The sequence below is a fragment of the Alligator sinensis genome, unplaced genomic scaffold (assembly GCF_000455745.1).
Source record: "Alligator sinensis unplaced genomic scaffold, ASM45574v1 scaffold1086_3, whole genome shotgun sequence".
NCBI classification, from domain to species: domain Eukaryota; kingdom Metazoa; phylum Chordata; order Crocodylia; family Alligatoridae; genus Alligator; species Alligator sinensis.
Window position 1 is genome coordinate 2,613,529 of NW_005841975.1, and position 23,254 is coordinate 2,636,782.

The window sequence follows — 23,254 nt, forward strand, 5'->3', positions numbered from 1 at the left end:
CTTCCTGATTGCAGAGAGTCAAGCTCCTAATAAACCTTGTACCTCTCTCTCAATCAACGTGCAAAGAAAGGGCCTGACACACTGTTGGTTTAAGCATTTGTATTTTTTCAGTCTTTGTGACTGGGGATCTATCTTTTTATTTTTGCTAAACTGAAAAGAAACTCCTGTTTCATCCTAGCGCAGTGACCTTTACTCAGGCCCATTTGCAATAGCTGTATTAAGGTTTTTTGGTTACCTTGGCATTGCTTTGTCAGTTCGCCAACCTCGCTACAATCTCATTGGTCATTTTTCACCAGCCCCATAGATTGTTCCCTCCAAAACTATTTCCAAATGCTCTACATTTCCTAACCAGTGTAGTTAAAACACGGTCTCAGCATGCCTTTCATTAGTAATTGTTTATTAAGGGTCAACAAAATTGTTATCTTACATAAGCAGTAAGAGAGAGAGAGAGATACAAGATAAAAGAATACAGCACAGTTAACCCAGTTGGTTATGAGCTATTTTAAGCACACATCATTTGCTGTTAATGTACTGAATATTGGTTGCTTTGAGCAATGTGTTAATGGCACTTGATGATTATTTTCTATATGGGATAAAATCTTACTGCCCATAGTAGAGAGCCCATAGACGAAGACCTTGGTGCTGTCCTGATAGCATAATGCCATAGAGGCTGCAGGGCTCTGGGCTCTTCCAGGCCTGTGCTTCTAAATGAACAAGGATGTTGCCCTCTAGGGGCCAGTTCACAGTGAGGAGGGGGATGATCTTTGTTAATTTAAAATGAAGATTATCCCTAGCTCCTAAATCATTTGGGACTGATTTGGCCTTGCAATTATGTGCAACCTGCAGCCTTCCTAGCCACTTCATATCTTAGTCCCACAAGGCAGGTCTTTGAGGAGTATCATTCTGCCAGGGGAACCTATCCTCATATCCAGCAATTCAGTCCCTTCTAAACCTGAAACCTGGAGGAAATATTGTCAGGTGTATACAAGCATGAAGGAAAGTCCTCTCTGCTTCATTCAACAAGTGGGGTTTTGCCAAACCCATTGCCTGGGAAGGTCCAGGTCTGCCAGCGTTGGCCCAGGAAGCTCTGCGTGTGCGAGCAGTGTGCATAAGGAGTCTCTCTTGGCGCTTACTTCCCTTGTAAAGTAAAGTGTGGCTTGGAAGGGAGACAAACAGCTTGTATAAACAGCCTGCAGCCACAATCGCGCAGCCATTCTGAAGGGAGACGTCAAGGTGATTAAGAGGGGAGCTGGGGAGGCAGTTTGTGCGGGTGTGCGTGAGCGTGTTTGTGGGTGCGTGTGGGTGCATGTTGTGCCTTTCGCTCACTACGCCTGTAACACAGCAGCTTGAACAGGAACTCGCCTTAGGCTCTGAAAAAATTCCTGGCGTAGGGTCTGACTCCCTCTGCTTTTAGAGGTTCAGTAACATGGCTACAAGCAGCGCTGAGTATCTTGGCACCCTAGTGGTTTTCCCTCCAGTGCTCCTGCTTCTCTCCAAGTGAGTTGATCTGTTCTTATTTCAAACAAATTTTGTTTTCAAAAGTGTTGTAAAAGGTGGATGCTAGTAGCTGAGTCTGGGCATGGAGGTTTTCTGTGCATGTGAGAGAAAGATCAGCTGCTCTTCCTTGGTTGCAGGGGACCTGCGGGGTGTGTAGTGGGGTGGGGGGGAGGGTTCATGTCACCATGCTGATTTTCAGGAAAAGGCAGGTCAGACGTTGCCTTGTGGGTGGGGAAAACTAGTGATCAAAGGGCTCTTTGCAACTGCAGCATTCGCTCCATCACCTGCCCGTCTTCCCAAATGCTTAGCCTGGGGGATGGCCAGGATTTTAGCCTTCATCTAAAGACGGCTGAGAGAAACACAGATGATGAGCAATGGTGGGAAAGGAAGGGGAGAGGAGCAGATAAAGTGAGAGAGAGGGGGAGAAATAAGTGCAAAAACAGTAGCTCTGTTGCAGAAGGCAGCATGGCCTCTTGGCTGGATACAAACCTAAAAGACAGGAAACCTGCTGCTCTCTTCGTTACTCTGCCACCGACTTGCTGTGAGATCTTGGCCAAATCACTTCTTCTACGCTTCCCTTCCTGCCTTCCCTTTTGGGCTGCCAAGCTCTTCAGGGGGTGGGCTGCCTCGCACCGTTTCTGTGTCGGGCCCTTAGTGTAACTGGTCCTCGGCCTTGTTTGGGGCCAGGAGGCACCGTGGTAATACCGATAATAGCACTAAAAGCTAAACCTCTTGAAAACTGAAAGGCAACACTAGAAACACTTCAGAGGAGGATGAAGGATAATAGACAAATTAGTCTGGGGGAATACAGCGAGCCTGAAGCAAAATGCAGGCAGCCTGCATCAGCACATGAAGGGACACGTGGAGAGCAATGAAAGACAAGGGAGAGGTCCAAGAGCATGTGCATATGCCCCATGGGAGCTGGGCACCTCCCTCTCCTTTGCAGTGGTGGATATCTTCTCCCTCATTATCCCAAACCACTCCTGCTCTCTTTCCTCCTTCAGTCCACCTCTGACCTTGGGCTGCTGCCCCGGATTGCTCTTGAGAGTGCCACGCTCATCCAGGAAGGCACCTCTCCCCATTACCCGCACGTGATACCTCTGCAGGATTTGGACCTTCTGAGTTTAATAAAATCCCTGTGTGCTGCAGGCAGGGGAGAGCCTGGCTCAGGCAAGCAGCTGTATCCTATCAAAGCTGATCAAAAGCACAGTGGGGAAGAGTCCAAAAGCCAGCTGGGCTCCTGACACCAACACACAGGTGTTATAAAGCACAGAATGATTTCATTTCTTCCTCCTCTTTTTGGGTGGCATTCCAATTCCAGCTTTTTCCAGGGTCAAAAATGCTCCCCTGCCCTTCACCTCCCATCATGTGGTCTCAAGGCATTCAACCTCTGACACCGCTCTCCCGTCTGCCTGATTTCCCTGCCCATTTTAGCTTGGGATGAGTCAGTCTTCCCTGAGCATTCTTGTGTGTTTCTCCTCTTGTTCATAACCCTGCTCACAGACGCCCACGGCAGTGAGCTCCAAAATGTCAGGATCACACTGGCCGCTTCAGCTCCAAGCACCTGGATGGTAAAGGGGGGAGTGGAGAGGTAAAGTGAGGTGAGGAAAATCCTGCGCAATAGTGACAGCCTTGGAATAGAAATAAGGGGCCATTGTTGTTTGGATTAGGAGAGCATCTCTACTTCCTCTACTGCAACTGAGACATGCTCAGTGCTGCACAAACTCGTAATGAAAGAGTCCCAGAGAGGGATTAATGGCGGTGAAGCTCAAATGGAGGTGAAATGATTTGCCCCAGGTTATACAGTGAATCGGTGACAGAGCCAGCAATGGAAACCTGGTCTTCTGAGTCACCACCCCAGGTCCTCACTGCTAGAGTACACTGGCTTCTCTCCAGCTTCTCCTAGGCCAGCGGTAGCCTCCGTGATGGCTGAGAGTGATGTGTTAGTAAAGGCTGGAGTTTAGATCGACTCCCCAAGAACAGGGCAGAACATCTGTGATGTAAATGGGCTAGGTGATTCAGGTGATGCATTCCCCTGCCTTAGCCCCAGTTGCATAACCCTTTGGTCTGCCTGAGGCCCCATTGGCACATCTTTCCCCCTTCATCTATCTGCCTGTACGGCCCAGGAGAGCCAGGCAGACTGGGTTCTAGCAAATGCACCTGAATCCAACCTATTGAGACTCTCATTTTGTCATCCCGCTGCGTGACTCTGGGGGGGTGTCATGGGCAAGGGAAGTCCTTGCCCCAGGCTTGTATCTCTCCTCCATAGCAGGACTTCCCCAACCTTTGCACTTCCCCTCTGGTTTTCTTCCTTAGTCTGCTTTCCTCAGCCCAGGCTGCTCCAAGTTCCACCCAGACATGATAAGCCTTGATACACATGCAAGTGGTTTATCTAAATGTGGACTCAAGTGCATCCAATTTCTTCTTGGGCCGCGCTTCTACCCCACTCGCTAACCACCTGAATCCACCAGCACCTCTGTGCCACGACTGCTGCACCCTTCATCCACCTCCTGACATGCTCCCGTTCTGTCCCACTGCAAAAATCCTTTCCTGGCTACCACTTGGGCCAGTAAATCTCCCCCTCCCCTTTTTACATCCAAGCTCCCCAGTCCTCAGCCCTCTGCTGCTCTTGGCCCTTGACGTCTCTCCCTGTCTTCCACTGCCTCCTGCCATCACCTAGATTTCTACTTTTCTGTTTCCCCCATCTCCTCTCAGAGCCATTTCTCTCCTCCAGCAGCTTGGCCTGCCTAGCTGCTCCTCACCTTCACCTCTGCCCTCTTGTTCTGACCCTCCTGTTGTTCCTGTGCAGCACAGCACCTTTGCAGAAGGTCCTGGGATGATTCTGACATTTTCCACTGTCGAATCGCCCTCTCGCTTTCACCCGCCTCTTCATAAACAGCTTTACTTCTCTTGCCTATGCCTTTGCACCATCGAGCTCTCAGCAGCTGTTCTGTATCTTAAGTGCTCCCAGCCCCCCTCCTGTTTCCCTAACACTTCCTTATTAGACCTCCTTAAACAGGATCTGGCCAGATTTTCATAACAAAATTAACACTATCCGGCAAAAAAATTCCTCCTCCCTTTCTAAGCCACCCTCCCCCATCCCAGAAGCCACCTTTCTCCTTCAGCCCTGGCTTTAATTTTGAAGCTCTCCATTTCTATTATTTGCCTGTAACCCGTAACTTTTCTCTCTGATCGTATTCTACCCAACACTCCTCCTCCCCCTTTTCTGTCTTAGCTTACCTTTCTGCCTGCAGAGCTATGCTGCTCTGCACATGGGGTAGATTTATCTGGCTCCATGGAGTCCCCTCTTGCCCCATAACATTCCTGTTGACTCTGGGGAGCAACCTGAGACAAACCCCCAGATCTAGATCTAGGTCTGGCTCTATGGGCATTGCTTGGACCTAGATCTAGAATGATAAATTGGGACACCCCCCGTGAGATCCTGGCCCTGAGGGAATCGATGGAAAAAACTCCCATGGTCTTTAATGGAGGTGGGATTTCACCCCATGAGCCAACCCACAAGTGCAGTGGTGTTTGAGCAGGTGTTTGGTGCAGCTCTTGCTGATGCCAAGTCTGGCTGTTGGGTTCTGGTTCATCTGAGCTGTCAGGAAATAACCAGGGTCTTTTTTTCATGTGCTTCCTTTTTCCTTTTGTTCCCCTTCCAGGGGCTCATGCTATAATAGCACTGCCCAGTGGCTCTAGCACACAGTCTTTCGTTCCCACCCAAAGGGACAGCAGAAAGTCTAGCCCAGATGCCCCTCATCTTACGTCTCGGGACTGCAGCCTTCTCTTTGGCCTTGGCCACTGCAGTCTCACCTCCCTCCTACCCATTCAGAAGATCACTTTCCCTAATTTCTTTTTTTTTTTTTGCCCATGTTGCCCCTCCCTTCTCCATCCATCATCCACTGTCTTGCTCAACTCTTTTGTCTCAAACATAAGCTACTTGTCTTCACTCTTCATGGACTTTCCTTCCCTTGCCTATCAAATGCCATCAAGATGTGACCTCCTGCCCCCAGGCTGGCTTTTACTGGCCCCTTGTTATTTTTTAAATAATCAATTTTATGCTCTTTTCCAGACCATCCCCAGAACCAGACCCAAAGCCAACTCTGAATCCTTAATCCTAGCCCAGTCTAAAGTTCGCCTCCATTGTGATGGTACCTACAAAATAGCCCTGAGGCCACTGCCCATCACACTGACCAGCCTAGCCTCTTTTTTCCTTTTGGCTCTGTACTGTCTTTCCATCCACCGGTTGTCTCTGGCTTTTTAAGTTTTAGCTTCTTGGTGACAAAAGCTATCTTGTTCTGGGTTGGACAGCACCTAGCACAGTAAGAGTTTTGGTCAATGCTCAGCCTCCTAGGTGCTACCACCTTACCAATACGTAGTATGTATGATCATTATTATTATCTCAGCCACAGATGTAAGGGGCTTGCAAGCATTGCTGCCCCTTTGATCCCCAGAACACCGTTTCAGGTTCCCAGCGTTATCTCTGCTGGGCATTCTTCCGGAGTCCGGCAAATATTTGATTTCCTGTGAATCAACATTTTTTTTTTTTTTAAAAACCAGGCTTTTCCCCCTATTTTAATTTTTTTTAAATAATATTGGCACCGTTTGCAAAAGGCACATTCCAAAGAAAATAAAGGAAAACCAATAGTGCTAAGTATAGATCAAAACAGGGATGTGAACATTTTCCTTTCTTTAATGTGTCCGTGCTCCTTTTGATCATGTCTCTGCCCTGTCTCGGTGTCCTTTACACTTCCTCTCCTCCTCTGGCACTTCACTGAGGGCCCTGCTGTTCAGTTTCTCACGCCAAGTATCACAGATCACATGGTCTTGTGGATCTTGGCTTTTGGCTTTGATGTTCTTGTCGTGCTGCAGAGATCTTTCAGTGATGGTCATGATAAAACTCTTTTCACCTGAGGAGCTTATGGGCCTGCACTGGCACTTATGTTCCCATTTTGCAGGTGTGTAAAAGTGAGGCATGGCCTGGAAGCAATGGTATCAATCATCATGGCTCCATTGTGGCCTGCTGTGCATCAGGAGGCCACTGAGTTACTGAAGCAGAGTACAACAAGCCTCTGCAAGGTTGGGAGTGGCTTTTTGTTCTGTGATTGTACAAGCCCTGTCAAAATAGGAACCTGGCCTTGCCAGGATACAAATAACAACAATACCTTAGTGCATTGTCAACAGCAAACTCAGGAGTCAAACTCCCCATTTGCTTTTCTAACCACTAGCCCACACTCTCTCCCAACCTAAATAAATAACTTCCTGGCAGTGAAAAACTGATAAGCAGCAACTGATAAACATAATAAATTTGCATTTCAGGATATACAAACATAGTAAATAATATCCTGCAGTAACTCCTTGATCCCAGCAGCCATAAAGGTGCACCCATACTTAGTCACACCCCTTTGCAATTCTGTTGAATGCGTAATTATGCAAAGCCTCGCATAAATATTAACAAGTGAATCAAGAAAGAATAATTCATGCAGGCCTTTTGGGAGACCTTTCTGTCTTCCTCGGCATCGGCAGTCAGTCTTCTGCTAAAGGAGAACATCTCTTCCCCCTCCCCTGAGCCCTGCCATCTGTTCTCCTGCCAAAGGTTTCTGATGCTGAATCAAGGAAACAGGTTTCCCTGAAACAGGCTGCTCCGTTTGTATCAAGCATTTGTAGCCTGAGGCAGTAAACCAGTTATCAGGCCTGGTTTGTGTAGCAATTTTTTCCATGCCATGTTGAAGTCCAGAGTTCCAGACAGAGTTAAAAGTCCAGCGCACAGATGACATGGAAAGAAGAGGCCTAGAGCAGAGTTTGAGAGAAAGAAGTAAATGAAGTGGAATAGTCCCCATCAGATTATAGGACAGACCCAGCTGTGGGAAGGGGTAACCCTTCCTGTCCTGCAGACTTCTCATGAGCAGTGCCCTAGTTGTGCTTAATCTAAGCCCACTGCATCCTCCATCTTCCCCCCCCGCCCATTGGCCTTGTCACGGGAGTCATGTCTGAGGGAAGCTTAGTAAGACAAACAGCTGGGTGAGAATCCTGCCTCCTAAACCAGTCAAAGGGAAAATGAAAGGTAAATGTGTGTGTACCTGTACATTTATTTTCTCCTACATTCTTAGAAACTGTAGCCATTATATTGATGGCTCAGTAGTAAATAAGGGCACCAGCAGAGATCAAGGCTTCTTTGTGTAGGGTTTTGTATGGACACCCAACAAGAGGCAGTCCCAGTCCCAAATTGCTTGAGGTAGGGCAGTGGTAGAAATGGGCACAGGGCTGTGGTAGAACTGGGGCTGGGACCAGCACCCAGCTCTCCTTGAGGCCTAGGCTAGGGTCCTGTCCATTGGACTGCGTTGCCCTTCCCAGCTCTTCTGATCTCCCGATGCACAAGCAGCCCTCTACGAAGAACATAAGACTACCCAGTGAGCAAGGACACAGAGGCAGCATTTGGATTACAGAGGAAGTAGTGGCTACCTAGAGTGCCCTAGCTACAGAGGCACAGCCAGAGAAGCACAGAGATTGCTGCGGTGGCAATGAGTTGCTCTTCAACAAGACTTGGGTGAACTGCTTTCTTCCAGCTGTGGCATTTCAGCTCACCCACTTCTTCCAGGGCTCCTTTCTCCATTATGGTGTTCCCCTTTCAGCTTAGCCAAATCTACTGGCCTTGACTCTAAGAATCCTTTGTGTTATCTAGTATAGTATGTTCTTGGAAGCACTTCATGGGGTTCATTTGGGAACTGTGTCAGTTAGATGTACATGGATGGCAAAACTGATATAGGTAAGGGCTGGGATGAGGGAGAACAAGAGAGGAAGAAAAGAGCAACAAATCCAGGAAGGCAGTTTATCTAAGACATGTTCTGCCAGCAGGGAAGGAGAGATGGAGAAACCCGAGAAGATAACATGAAGGTTTTGGGGCTTTTTTTCTTGCTAGACAGATGTCAAAGAGTTGAAAAGCAATACACACTCATATTTATCTGGGCTTCAGCACACACATTACCCCTACCTAGCTGCCTGCAATGATCTCCCATTGAAAGCACTTAGCCTCTACAGGCACTGGGCAATCGCACATACTACTTCTGTTTGTAGCTTGTCATGGAGGGATGATGCTAACCTTGGTGAAAATAAGGCCAGAGGAGAGGATGTACCTTTTTGCCAGGAGCAAAGCAGATGCATCCAGATCCACATCCCATCATATCTCCTGATTTGCCTGCAGGTGGTGATGTGACGCTGGGAAGAAATAACAGGGTAGGGCACCAATCTGGCTGAGGCTAGGAGTGGAATTGTCCCTTTGGCATGCAACCTGCAAATAAACACCCTTAAATGAAGGCTCTTGGTTGACACAGTTATGTGGGTGACTCTTAGATGGAGCCATTTAACACTGTGTGAGAAGCTTACATAGGAGGTATGGCCACAAATGCTGGCTTGGTTCTGTGCCAGAGCAGAACAAGACCATTGGCCAGCTCACATGTGCTAGGGACAGACATTCAAAAAGCCTGAGCCTGAATTGCTTCAATCTTTGCAGGTTAGTCTAACCTACCTAGACTGAATCAGTTTGCAACTGCACAGCCATTCCCTCTGGCCTGAAGAAATGCAGGCACATGCCTCCAGTGGCTCAGGCTAGAAGCAGGGGGGTGCTAAAGCAGCCCTCTTGTCCCTTCCAAAGTGGTGAGCTGAGGGGGGCTGTGGCCAGGCCCCAGCAGGATGCTCTGATTTGGAAGAGATTTAAATTCCCACCCTGGCCTGCACAGTCCCAGGCTTTTCCCCACTCCCTGCTCAAGGGGTGGGAGTGTTGCCAGCCCCCAGCCCCGGGCTAGCACTCTGAGACAAAGAGGGGGTGTGCAGTGCATGCATCTGTTGTTGATGCTGAGCTTTTCAATCTCCCTTTCCCTGCTTCTTTATACTGTCTGCAAACCTGGCAGGTGAGGGAGCCAGCAGAGAGCTGATAATACAGCATTTATCAGCCCATCAACAAAATAAAAGCTTCTCTCATTAGCTGCTTAAGAAGAGTTTGAACTTTTTCCAAGGGAGGAACGGAGGGACATTACCAGCTCACCTGTTGATTACCTCGAAAAAGCCCTAGTGTTTGGTCTGCCAGTTCCAGTGAAATTGGCCATGGACACACACCCACGCCCACACCCACACACCTCTCAGCAATAGCTAGCATGCCACATGCCTAGGGTCCATGCTGTGGGAGATGGGGGGGGGGGGGGGACTCGCATCTACTAGGTGAGAGCGACGGGGGGCAGGGGGAATCCAGGCAGACCCTGCTGTGCCTGCAGTCTCTGCTGGAGCTCTGGCTAGGGAGCAGAGGGTGGGGCCAGTCCTGTTCTCTGGAGCAGACAACACAGTCCAGGACTGCAAAGTATCTGGGATGCTGGGGGACTCTGGTTTAATTTAAACCTGGTTGAATGTCATATCAGACTTAACTGATTTGGGTCAAACTGGTTTATGCAGTGCCTGTCCCAGACCCCTTCCTAGTTTAAGTTAAACCAGTTTCAGTCATTTCGAAACTAGTTTATGTGCACTGAGCTTCTGTTCTGTTACAGGTTTAAACCGGTTTATGTGTAATGTCTGTCCCTAGCCATGAGGTCTGGCTGCTAACTTGGTTATGCATCAACAGGGGCATCTCTCAGGTATTAACTAGAAATCTTCCTGCAGGTGTTTGTGGTTTGCCATGGCCTTCTCCAGTTATCCCAGCTTCTCTACAGCGCCAACTTCAAGAGCAGCCTGTCTACCATTGAGAAGCGCTTTGGACTCTCCAGTCTCTCTTCTGGCTTAATCTCCAGCCTACATGAGGTAAGGGCCTCTGACATGCTTGAGTGGGCTCCCTTTGGGGGGATGTGAGGGTAGAAGCATTATTTTCTGTGAAGGACCCCTGGGCACATTCTCTTGAGGTTTTCTTAGCAGAGCTTACAAGTCTCAGCAGAAGTGCATTGTCTTGGTCTGTATGACCTAGACTCCCAGTGTCAGTAGTTCTCAGGAGGAATACTAGGAGCAGGATAGCCGGAAGGGCTAGACCAGTTGGAAGGGGTTACCCACTACCTCTTGTTGGACAAAGACTGGAGGCCAGCCACAGTAGTTGTCTCCTCTTGTCTGACCAATAAACAAGCCAACATAGACAGAAGTGCATAGGAGCGGGCCACCGAGACTTCCTCTGCTTTATATTCTTTCCCCTAAAATCCCAGGTTGTGGCAAGGTGACATGTAGTGGCGATAGATCACTTTAATCACTAATGGATAGAGAGCCTCTAGGAAGTAACCCTGACCTATATTTCTGAGCCTATCTCCTATGGAGCCTGGCTACACGAGGGTTTTAATTGAGATGACTGCAATCCCAGGCTCTGAGAAGTCCTGCTGCATCCGGTGCACAATGCCTTATTAAAGGTGTAATCCCCAATTTTTTAAGCTGGTGTGAATCAAAATGTTCCAGAAATCTTTGTATCACTTCAGGCTAAAATAGAGCATTCCCAAATGCCCAAATTCCCAAATAGAGCGTTCCTTTTATAACTCTGGGTCTGTCAGCATTTTCCAGGAAGTATTCAGGGCTGGGATACCTGAATCATGGGCTTGAATTTTCTTTTCCCCTGTGCCACTCCTGAAGCCCAGGTATACTTGTGCAGTGGGGCTGTAGGGCAGATATGATGTTCCCTAGAGAATGCCCCAGTTGCCCAGATGCCTGCCCCCAGGTGTAGAGCCAATCCTGTCAACCATGTGTCACCTCTGCAGCAGGTCTGGGTGTGTGAAGTATTCTGGGGTGGGCAGAGGTGGAAGGGAGATAGGCTGGATGACAGGGAGACACGGTGAGCTGTCTCAGGCACAGACCTGAGCCTTCGCAATTCCACATCCCTGGGAAAACCATTGAAGCAGAAGCACAAGGTTAGGAGCCAGGCTCGGCAAGGTGCCTTCTGCATGTGCTTAGTTATTCACATGCTTGAGTATCCTGCTGTCTTCAAAGGGTGGCCTTCAGAGTCTGCAGCAAATTCTCACTGGTTCTGGCAACCCCAGCATCAGGAAGATATAAACTGTCCCAGCACCGATGGGATGATGAATCAGTCCCTGTGTCTACTGGGTCTCTTCAGCTCCTCCTGGTTATCACTGAAAGGAGACCAAGGCCATCAACTTACCTGGACCCTGAGCACACACCTTCCCAGTGTTCTCAGCTTGTACTTCCTCTGAAGTCCAGACTCACCTTGAACTTGCTTTATTCCCTGGGTGGCAGTGGGCTGTGGGAACACAACATAGCTGGGTTGGCTTCAGTTTGTCTGTTTTCAAGTTATAACTTGGCTCCTTATGACTCAAAGCCAGGAACAGCTTTGATTTAAACCTGACATTTGACAAGTGGCTGCTCTCTGGCATGGGCCATAATTGATCCTAGAAGGAAAAACATAAAACCTCAAAGGTGCTTAATTAAAAAAAAAGTGCACAGCTTCACATGCACAGCTCATTCTTGCAGAAAAATCCCACCAGGTCTGTTAATTATTATATGTTTGGCGCCATCAGTAGGAAGCAGAAATTGGGGAAATTCAAGTTATGTTGCAATGCAGGTCATGGCACAAAAGCAGAGTGTGGTGTTATGGGACATCAGCTCTCAGCTAGCGTGGTGGAAGCTCAGAGCTTGTCTATGGGGCAAGGAGCTGGAGTGAATCGGCTGGCTGACAATGTGTTCATTCAGCGAGATTAGACTGGTTTATCTTGCTGTAGCTTCCTCTGAGGAGGGTGCTTCTGAATGAGTGTGTGCACATAGGAGCCTGATGCAGTTTAACTTGTGTTCATTCACTTGACACCTTTCCTGTCACAGCAGCAAGCCATTGGCAGTGCCCTTGTCTCTTGTGCCCTTTGCCTGTGTCACCACATATGGTCCCTTATGGCTTGGTATGCAGGATGGCTCAGAGTAGAAGTTCTTGCAGATGCTTTTGGACAGCTGGTTTCCTGGGACTATGGAGGACTGGACTCCGTGATTTGGGAGGTCTCTTCCAGTCACATGTTCTTACCTTTAATTACTTTGCCTTGACATGGCAAAGCAGCTGTTTTCAGACAAGCCTTAGCTAGGTATGTAGCACTGGTCGGATGCCCTGTTTCCGTTCTTTCATTTTTCTTTACTTCCTTTGTTCTCTGCAGACTAATTTGGCCCAGTATGAGTGCTGTGGTTCTCTTCCTTTCAAGTGCTGGTTTGGTTACTGCTCAAGCAGATAGGCCTTGTCTCTAGCAATCTTGCTAGCTGGCTCCCTGTCTCCAATATTCTCTGTTGGGATAGCAAGATAACTGTGGAGTCATCCAGACAGGGGTTCAGATGTAGCACCAGCTCATTGGTAAAGTTTCTTGCTCTTACCTAGTGTCTGTATGGGCTAGATCTGGAAGTGTCATTTGGAAAGGTGTGGGTTATATGGAATCAGGCTTTCAAAAGAGTTCTGATTTCCAGTGCCTTGTACCCATAGCTGAGGGTAGACTTCCCAAGGAGCTCAGCATATTGGGTATATGTTGAGTGTTTTTCTGTTTAGAAAATCTGGCCCATGGTAGCCTACAGGGGAGCTTGCAGATAAGGGATTGAGGTGTGCATGGTGCCATCTCCCTCAGGGACATGTCTGTCCTGGCGGAGTACGTCCCTGGTTCTTTCTGAAATCACCAGTGCCCAAAAGCACCTTTCCTTACATGTGCCAGATTTTTATAACCTTTTTCTCTTGACTCTGGATGTCCTCACTGTGATCTCTACCTTAGTGACTTCTGGCAGACTCCCTTAACTTAGTTTATCTCAGTACACTGTATATTTGGGCTGCACTTGAAAACCCTTTGGAAACTGTTGGTGCAGCGTGAACCTATTCATTTCTTCATGTTCCCCATATCTACTAACATATCAGACCTGTTCTTTGACTCCTTTGGTCTCCTGTTTGCTTTTGATTTTAATCTCTTTCACTATCAGCAAAACTGTGCATCTGCTTCTGAAGTCAGATGGGGGCAATCCAGCTAGCAAACCCTAGACTGAATTATCTGGGAACAGAGCATACCTACAGGAAGGTTGTAATCTCTGGAATTTATTTTCTCTACTGGTCTGATATTGCCCGTATCTGTCAACTGTTAAGGCCCATCTCTTTTCCATAGTTCTTGTATAGGAAATCGCAGTCAGTGATTGCTCAGTTTTGAAGGTCTTTTCCCCCTTACTGCGTAACCAGTGGTGTAATATAGATACACCCTACTGTGCATAATTAGGTTCACTTTGTAAAATAAGCAAAGTGCAGTTTCTCTTTGTTTGTATTCTCATTCATCATGATCATTATGCCAGTGCCTAAGGGCCAGCCAGAGTGGGGCCAGCCCAATGGGGCTCCATATATTTTAATCACATTTAAGAGATGCACTAGTTTTCAGTCAGCTCTTTCTGGGGAAAATGCCAGAGCCCAGCTCACTCTGCTCATTGTTCCTTGTGTCTGTTTAGGATTCTGAGCCAATGAGTTACTGGCTGCAGTTTCCAAAGGGTTTAAGGGAATTAGGTACCCAACTCCTTGTCTAACCGTTCGCTGTAAGAACGAGCTGTTCAGAAGCACTCAACCTCAGCAAAGCTCTGCTGCTTTTAATGTCAGTAAGAGTTTTACCACTGACATCAGTGAAAGTTTCATTGCATCATAGAAAGTTAGGGTTGGAAGGGACCTCAGGAGGTCATCTAGTCGAACCCCCTGCTCAAAGTAGGACCATCCCCAAGTAAGACTAGATTGCTATTGATCACTCCTAAGAATTCCCCCCTCAGCCTTTAGGGTCACAGGTGACTCCTGCCATCTGGTGCAGTATGGATTTGCAATGTCCACTGTAGTAATGCACCGTGTTCCCCTTCCTGATGAGCACTCTAGAAGAAAACCATAGTCCACCAGTAAGAATGAGAGACTCCCCATTGACTTTAATGGGCTTTGCTGCAGGCCCAGATGCACTCCAATGTATCGGGTCCAGTCCAACTGTGCCATGTAACCAGCTTTCAATGTATGTGCCTTTATCACCCTTGATCTGTTGTGACAAATCCTGGAAACGTGCTGCCATTCCCAGCAGGGACACACCAGTACCCTAAGGGCATCTTGCCTGTTAAAGATGTCACTCTGTGTTTCAGAGACTTCATACTCAGAGGGATCCCAGGGACACAGAAAGCTTCTAGAAAAATCCCATGACCCAGCAGGAACTGCAAGGGCTTGACATGATTATATTTGCCATCTTGTTAAAAGAATGTAGAGTTGCAGACAACAATTTTGTCTTCATTTCAGTGCTATGTAATGTTTTTATGCAAGCTCTCCTGCCTGTCTCTGGGATTATATTTTTTTTTTTCTTGTTTACTGTTAAAGCAGTTCCAAGAATCAAGAACCACAAGAGACAAGCAAAGGAGGCCATGTAAATATATAAAGCAAAAGATATTTAGACGCAATTAACAGCACTGAACTAATGTTTAGCTTTGTCTCAAACTGGCAAAACCCACGTAAATGTAACTTTACGTAACTCGTCCACTAGGCCTGAGAATTGCAGCTCAGATGCTCGGTAGAATGAGCTGCCCATTTTGAGCCATCAGCAACAGAACTAAGTAAATGGGGCTCAAACTTTCCAGGGATCCAGATTTTGTGCCTTCTTGTCCCTCTCTCTTAGGAGCAGTTGGGGAAGAGCTAAATCGGGACTGTTTTGGGTGGAACTTCCCCAGACTGTAACAACCAAGTCTGAGATTCAAATGCTCCGTGTTTGGATTTTGAGGGAAGCTGAAGAACTTCTGCTCGTAAGCCCCAATACTGTCCTATAAAATCATCTGTGTGCATATTTTACTCTGCAGGGCACATCTACAACATTTAAACAATTGACACAGAGCAGCGACAGAAGCTCAGTCCAGTTGAGCCATCACTGGGCCTTTGCTGGGCACTCTTGCTAACACATAACGTTTGGGGAAAGGGTCCCTGGTGACAAGTATGGCTTTCCTGGTGTGGAGACTGGTACTTAGAAGAAAGAACCATGCATACCAAGAGCCTAAAGGGTTCATCACTACAGACCTTCCTCCAGTGCCAAACCAGTTCATACCCTTCCCAAGCAGAAGAGCAAGGTCTTGCTGCTTTGCATCTGGTGAATGCACTTTCCCATGGACCTGTCTTTTCATACATCTCCCTTCTTTTAAGCTTTTCATTCCATCATTCTCTCTTCTCCTTTTCTTTCTTCCCTACTATACTTTCTTGCTGTCATCCCTCTGCTTTCCCTTCCCCACTCTGTCCTTTCTTTTTTCTCTTTTCCTCTCACTTCCATCAGTCTCAAGTACCAGGTTGCTCCTGGTCAGAGGAGATGCTATGACCAGCAGTGGGCAGGCTTTGATAACATCTCCCTCATCTCTTTCACTTTGCCATAGGCGACTGGTAGGGGGTGCACCAAGGTGCATGTGCCCCCCCGACAGGGCTGGTGTCCCCCCTGATGACTGACACTGATGCTGTCGGCAGGGCTGGTGCCCCCCCTGACAGGGCTGCCGCCATCAGCGGCTTCTGCGGGTGCCCCCCCAGATTCAGGAGTCGCCAGTCTCTCATGCACTTTGCACTGATATCTGTTGTCCTTTTTATTTTCATGCTGAGGACTGGGGGCGTTTGTAGACGACACTTTAAAGTGGGTTTAAAGTGGATTAGATGCCTTTTGCACCATTTTAATGGCATTTCTGTTTGCACGTTCAGCAGCGTATTGCACGTTATTTCCAGCTGCTGTAGCACATTTGGTGGCATAATGCACCTTAAATGACTTTGGGGCGCTGCAAAGTAAAACACCTCCAAGGAGTTTTAGTTTCCTACCCTATAGCTGTGGAGGGAAGCCCCAGGCTCCATGCAGCTCAGGGGCTATGCCGGCAGCCTGGCTGCAGCCTGAGAAAGCAGGCTCCACAGAAGGAAACAAATGCACACAAAAAAGCAGGGAGCCTGATACTTTTTTTTGCCCTGGAGCCTGCCTGCCTGAGCTGCACAGAGGCCTGGTGCTTCCCTCTGCTGCTGCGGTGCCCCATGGGACTGCCCAGGTCGGTGCCTGGAGGGGTGCTGCTGCTGCCATGGAGGGAAGCACCAACCAACCAACACCCCCCTCCCCCCGGGCAGCTCAGGGACCGCTCTGCCTGTCAGCAGCTCGCTCTCCCCTTCCTGCTGCTGGAGAGGCAGATAAGGATCAAGTGGACATGGGTGTACACAACACGGGGGTTTACTTCACCCTAAATTGAAGCAGTATTTTTTAAAAACCACTGCATCAGTCTAGGTGGAATTAAACCCATGTCAGTTTAGGTAGAATTAAACCCATGTTGTGTACAAATGCCCTGGAGCATGAAGACTCCTCAACCAAGAATAGACCCTGTACTACCTGTTGCACATGCACACTGCAGGAGACAACGCCTGTCCCAAAGATAAAATAGACCAGAAATCAAGTCCAGAGAAGGTCCCTGTTTTGTTGATGAGCTCTCTAATTTGTTGCTAATTGTTCTGTTCCCTTTGCCCTCCCCACCCTAGGTCGGCAACATCATCCTCATCATCTTTGTCAGCTACTTTGGCAGCCGAGTTCACCGCCCACGGGTTATTGGCTTCGGTGGCCTCCTGCTGGCCCTGGGGGCTTTCCTGGTGACCCTTCCACACTTCCTCTCTGAGCCATACCAGTACAGCAGAATAGAGATTGGTAAGTAATTTGACTTCTGCTTGGAGCATGTCTTTCAGGATATGCCTACATAGTAAAAAGCAGGTAACACATGCTGGCTAGCTTAATCTAGCCAGAACAGGTAGCAGTGGCAGTGTAATTGCAATGGCATGGGTTTTACAACCACAGTGCATACCCAGGGGCCCTGGAAAGCTGGTATTCTGGTTGCTAGAACATGGTGAGTCCCCTGCCATTGTGTCTTGGTCACTGCTGTTTCTCATGGTAGCTAACACTAGCACAAATATGCTCACCTGTGCTACTAATGCATTTAGGTACCTAATAGGTGGGACAGAATCCCAGCCTTTAGTTTTCATTTTATGTATCCTTCCCTCCTGCTGCCCTAGGGCTTCGCCTATCTTCTCTGATTCCCTGCCTCCTGCTGTTGAGTCCCTCCACACCTTTTATGCATAAACTCCTCCTTGAAGGCAGCGTGGTGGCAAGGCTCCATATCCCCCAGTGTTTTCTGCACTTTTGTTTTCCAAACTATATCTGTGGAAACAAAGTTGCTTTTTCACATCATGGAGAGAGCTTGAGTTGCTTTCTCCAAAACTGTGTATGGCTTGAGAGTGAGTACCATATTTTTTCATATGCATGGTGCCCTGGAATAAAATATGAACCTTGTTTTTGAAAGGCAGAATGAAGGGGGGAAAAGATCTTTCCTTGTGGTAAGTAACTAAGTAGTAGCAGCAAGGGAGAAGAACCTGTTCATTATTCTACTCCCTGTGAATCTTGTGCAGACTTTACATTCACTTTTGCCTGGAAAGTGGCAGAAACTGCTATTACTGTATTTCCTCACATATAATGCTCACTCCAGTTTCCAGCAGCTGGGTTTTATGGGGGGAAAATACAGTATGTGCTACTGCTGGCAATACCGTTTCATTTAATGATCAATTTAGGGGGAAAAAAACAAGCCAACTGTTTAAGCTATTAAAATCAGATGATCCACAGATAAACCTATTCACAGGGCAGCCATGTGATCCTGGGGTGCTGGGGCTGGACTGGAGATGAAGAAAACTGGTATTGGTTCCTGACTCTGCTACTGATTTTTCTCTGTGATATTAAACAACTTGCTTCCACAGGTGACTGGTATGGAGGGCACAGGGGGACACGTGCCCCCATTGAGACTGGCACCCAACTCAGCACCACTTGAGATGGAGCAGTTTTTTTGCCACGCACGCCAGTGGCGTGTTGGGGTGGGGGGCACTAACCCACAGTACAGAAGTATAGGAGTGGATATGGGGCTTTTGGCCCAACCCCAGGCCCGCCAACAAATTGTGCCCCCCCAGCTCAGGAGGCACCAGTCACCCCTGCTTGCTTCACTTATGTGTCTTCTCCCAGTCTATTGATATTGCAGAGATAGATTATCCCTTGTGTGTACTAGATAATCTCAGTTGTGGCCTCTAGCAGCTGCCATCCTATAAATTATCATAGATACTTGGCATACCCCAATTATCATAGACATTTAGTACACCCCGTGGAGTCAGATAGAGCATAGTTTCTCAACCTTTGGTACGCTTATCCCTGAGGTTACAGTTAATGTGCACAGGGGTGTGTGGAGGCATTGCCATTGAGTAAAGGCTTTGCTGGGGACACTGTGGATTGGCTTGAGGATGGCAGCGCTGTAGGATGCTCGGCATAAATGCACAGCTATGACTTTATCTGTGTTCCTTCTCCTTCACCATAACTGCAGTGTGTCACAGCCAGAGCATTTTAGGCCTTTGGAAAGCCTTCAGATCTCTTGGTCCTCCTCCCTGACATCTTCCAGCACTCCCCAAGGCTCACTGCCATCTCCATGCATGACTTGCTTACCATGTCTTTTTGCTTAAGTGAATGCCAAACTGAATGCCAGAGGAGTACTGAGGGATTCATGCTTGGATATGCTGTCTCCTCATCAACCTCCTGCTTCTGTGTCTCTCTACTTGTCAAGGCTGAGCCTTCAGAAGTATCAGCCTGATGTCAGAGTAGTTGTCTTGGCTGGGAGGGGGACATTGCTCTGTGCAATTTTTTCTCCATGTGCACATCCTGGAACACAGAGGGGCAGAGATCCAAAATCTCCCTACATGTAATCAGCTTTGCCTCCCATCTGTGCAAGCACTTCCCCATTTCCGGTCTTACCAGGCAGCGATCCTAAACCACACACTGCCAGCCAAAGCCCCTCAGCTGCATGACAAAAGGCATTGCTCTGAGTGGTACTGATTCAGGCTGAGGCAGTGCCAATGGGGAATCTGTAAATTCTTCCTGCTGGGGCTAAGTTTTCAAAGGATCAGTGTCCTCAATCTGATCAAGGGTTCAATGAGAACTCAACTTTCCCCTCCCCACCCCCCTTTTTGGGCACCTAACTAGAGGCCTCATATGGAAGTACTCAGCAAATTGGAGTCAGATCTCCCTCCATTTCACCACATATTTTGCTGGTGAAATGGGAACTGAGCTCCTCTGAATATCCCACTCTGAAAATGATTACTGCTGTTCATTCTCTAATTAAGTAGAGAGAGAGTATCCTAATAAAATTAAATGGAGAGGCACATGAATAAAGCTCAGTGAAATCTCCTTCCACAGTGGTGTGCCCTTCATTAACTTGTCGCTCATCAGACAATGTACTGTGGCTCTCCCCATGTAGAACTTTACAGAGAAAAATAGACCATCTACTTTCTTCATTGGAGAGATGGGGAAACTGAGCCACAGAGGGATGGACTGATTCCCTCAGGGTTGCAAACTATGTCAGTAGCTGAGCTGAGATTGGACCCCAGGTTCCCTGACTTCAGTCTGGCCCAATCCAGTAGACTGCTATGGTCAATGCTAAGACAGGCTGTTAGCTCATGTGGTGGCTGAAGACAGGAAGGGACTCATGGTTCAGGAGGAGGGTGGCCCTTCCCATGCTGGGCACAATGTATAAATTATCTCTGTTACATGTAAGCCTGAGCCCCATTTGTACAAGTGACTTGGGAGCCTACATCCTATTGACTTCCCTTGGCCTTAGGTTCCTCATGGCATGTAAGTATGTCCTCCCTACCTCCCAGGAGAGCTGTTGTCAAAGCATCTCAGCCACCACATCTTGTTCCATATGTGCCTATCCTAGAGCGGAGGTGCTGGAGCCTTCCCATGGGTTCTCCTGCTGCTGCTTTCAAGCACACAAGGAGGCAGAGATCAATGGAGCAGCGACTGGGACACCTCCCATGGCAGCTTTACCACCTCATTTCCAGGATGGGCTTGCCGAGAGTTGGAGTGTGCCTGAGAGAGACACTCCAGAGAGCCCTGCAGACCTGGTATAGGTGGACCGTAAGACCCTTCTGCAATGGGATTCAGGCTCCTCAGTCATTTCGGTGCTTTGGAAAATTTTCCCCACAGTGCTTATTGCATGGGGAAGGACAGAAGAGAGAACGTGGCAGCCAGAATCCTGGCACCTTCAAATACCTTAAGCTTGTTTAATTTAAAAAGCAGTTTCCTCTCAGAAAGGCCACCAGACACCTGCTTTCAATACACATCTGTCTTTTACAGCCCTTTTCTCTCAGACTGAAATTCATGGGGTGGCTGCAATTCCTCATGTGTTCTGCAGGTGCATGGGCAGGGAAGGGAGAGGGCACATAAATCTTCAGATCAGTAGGGAAAGGATCTGCCTTAAACTTTAGAAGTTACATAGTCCAGTTTAGTAAGTATCTGGGAGAGCTGGGGCCTAGTTCTGACTTTGCAGTTAACCTCCTCTGTAACTGTGAGTAAATGGCTTCCCTTCACAGCTTCCATCTACCCTCTACGTTCTTACTCTATACAGCTCTGAACATGAGACCCTAATTTCAGCTGGGGCTTCTGACGTGGGTATCTATTCCTTCCTTTCCCATGAGGGTAAGAAAGGCTGAAGACAAAGTCCCCTTGCCTTGCTATATTGGACGTCAGCTGTACTCAGCTCTGGGAAAGTTGGCATTGTCAGTGCTGATCTGAAGCCCAGATTCAATTCAATATTATTTAAATATTGCCGAGCTGAAAGGTTTTCCAGGATTTACCCTCTGACAAATATGAGAAACAGGCCTACAACCAGATCTGTAGCTGCTTCTTTTCTCCCTACCCCCAAAGATTTTTGGTTTTAACGTTGGCTGATTATCAGATTGGATCATGGTTTGGGTATGAAATGCCAAGTGGAGCAGCAACTTTACCAAGGGGCCTTGAAGCACAGCTTGTCAAGCTGCAAAATGAGCAGGGCTCATTGACTTTTCTGCAAGAATTGTTTTTTATTGACAAATGGCATGCATTGAAGATCTGGGAGCATTCGCTCTGGTTCTGTTTTTGATTCTGGCCTTATGCATTTAGATAGCTGAACTGACACGCCACTCTGTGCTTTCTTGCTGAGAGACATTGTTAGCCATGTTCATCTGAGGTCAAGTAGAAGGCAGGGTAGATTTGGCACCTATAGACTCAGCAAAGTAGACACATACAGCACAAGCTTTGATGAGCTGTAGCTCGCTTCCTCAGATGCTTTCTTGCTGCGCCATTCATGCATCACATAATGTGTCTTGCACACCTAGAGGATGTCATGCATTTGCCTCAATCATGCCTTGGGCTGTAAGATGGCCCAAGCCTCACCCCTGCTTTGGGGCTCTATGTTGATTTGACAGGAAACTGGCAGGAGCCCCATGATGGTGAATGAATCCTGCCAATGATTGTCGAGCCAATGGCTTGATTTATGGTACTGTACACAGTGTTCATGAAACGGTCTCATTCCTTTTCCTCTACGGAGGCCCAGTCTTGAAGCTGCTTAACCTCTCTCCATCCCAGTGAGGGTAGTAGGATTTCAAGGTGCTCTGCTGTACCTCACTGAATTTATGTGAAGTGATTTGGGAGTTGAATTGGCCACTGTTAGACAGCTGAGTTGCTCAGAACTATGGGACACTGAAATCCCAGCTGGCTCTCAGGATGTTTCCATGCAGTGAGCATAGACAACATATTATCTTACTACAGTACGTGGCCTGTTGATGTCTGTTCCTGCCTGCTCTTAAAGCCAACCCTATTAAAACTGACCCTTTGCTCCGTGCCATTACAATGCCCTTGCCCTTGCCCTTTTAGAGCAATTTTTAAAAGGTCCTGAATCGTGTAGCACCAAAATTAATGGTATTTAGGCATCTGAAGATGCAGATAGAGACCTAGGAGAATTCTGAGAAGTACTGGGTGCCTAATCCCTTTGGGAATCAGTAATATAGGGCAGGGGAGTAATCCTCACTAGATTCATAGATTCATAGACATTAGGTTCGGAAGGGACCTCAATAGATCACTGAGTCTGGCCCCCTGCATAGGCAGGAAAGTGTGCTGGGTTCAGATGACCCCAGCCAGATGCCTATCTAACCTCCTCTTGAAGACCCGCAGGGTAGGGGAGAGCACCACCTCCCTTGGGAGCCCATTCCAGATTTTGGCCACTCTAACTGTGAAGAAGTTCTTCCTAATGTCCAGTCTAAATCTGCTCTCTGCTAGCTTGTGGCCATTATTTCTTGTGACCCCATTATTTCTTGTGGCTGTAGAGCCTCACCAATTCCCTTCTGCGCCCCCATGATGAATTTATAGGCAGCCACAAGGGTTGCCTCTCAACCTTCTCTTGCGGAGGCTGAAGAGGTCCAGGTGCCCTAGTCTCTCCTCCTAGGGCTTGGCCTGCAAGCCCTTAACCATATGAGTGGCCCTCCTCTGGATCCTTTCCAGGTTATCCACATCCCTCTTGAAGTGTGGTGCCCAAAACTGCATGTGGTATTCCAACTGCGGTCTGGCCAGTGCCCAACAGAGGGAAAGTATCACCTCCTTTGTTCTGTTCGTCATGCATCTGCTGATGCACGATAAAGTGCCATTGGCTTTTCTGATGACTTCATCTCACTGACGACTCATGTTCATCTTGGAGTCCACTAGGACTCCAAGATCCCTTTCCGCTTCCATGCTACCAAGCAGGTCATTCCCTAGGCAGTAGGTATGCTGGACATTTTTCCTCCCTGGGTGCAGCACTTTGCATTTCTCCTTGTTAAATTGCATTCTGTTGTTTTCTGCCCATTTGTCCAACCTGTCCAGGTCTGCCTGCAGTTGTTCCCTGCCCTCCAGTGTGTCACTTCTCCCCACAGTTTTGTATCATCCGCAAACTTGGACAGAGT

At 47.9% G+C, this 23,254-nt stretch overlaps 1 protein-coding gene across 8 annotated transcripts in view; it reads left to right on the forward strand.

Annotated features, from left to right (window-relative positions):
* The window catches only part of SLCO2A1 (solute carrier organic anion transporter family member 2A1), a 100,761-nt gene that overhangs the window by 46,086 nt on the left and 31,421 nt on the right, over positions 1-23,254 (forward strand). For 7 of the 8 annotated variants that reach the window (XM_006021017.3, XM_006021024.3, XM_006021020.3 and 4 more), the window contains 2 exons: positions 10,147-10,284; positions 16,961-17,123. In XM_006021017.3, the coding sequence (XP_006021079.1) occupies positions 10,147-10,284; positions 16,961-17,123 (301 nt within the window). Of the gene's footprint in view, positions 1-10,146; positions 10,285-15,098; positions 15,223-16,960; positions 17,124-23,254 lie in introns of those variants that run through there. The other variant, XM_025200808.1, reaches the window with a different exon arrangement.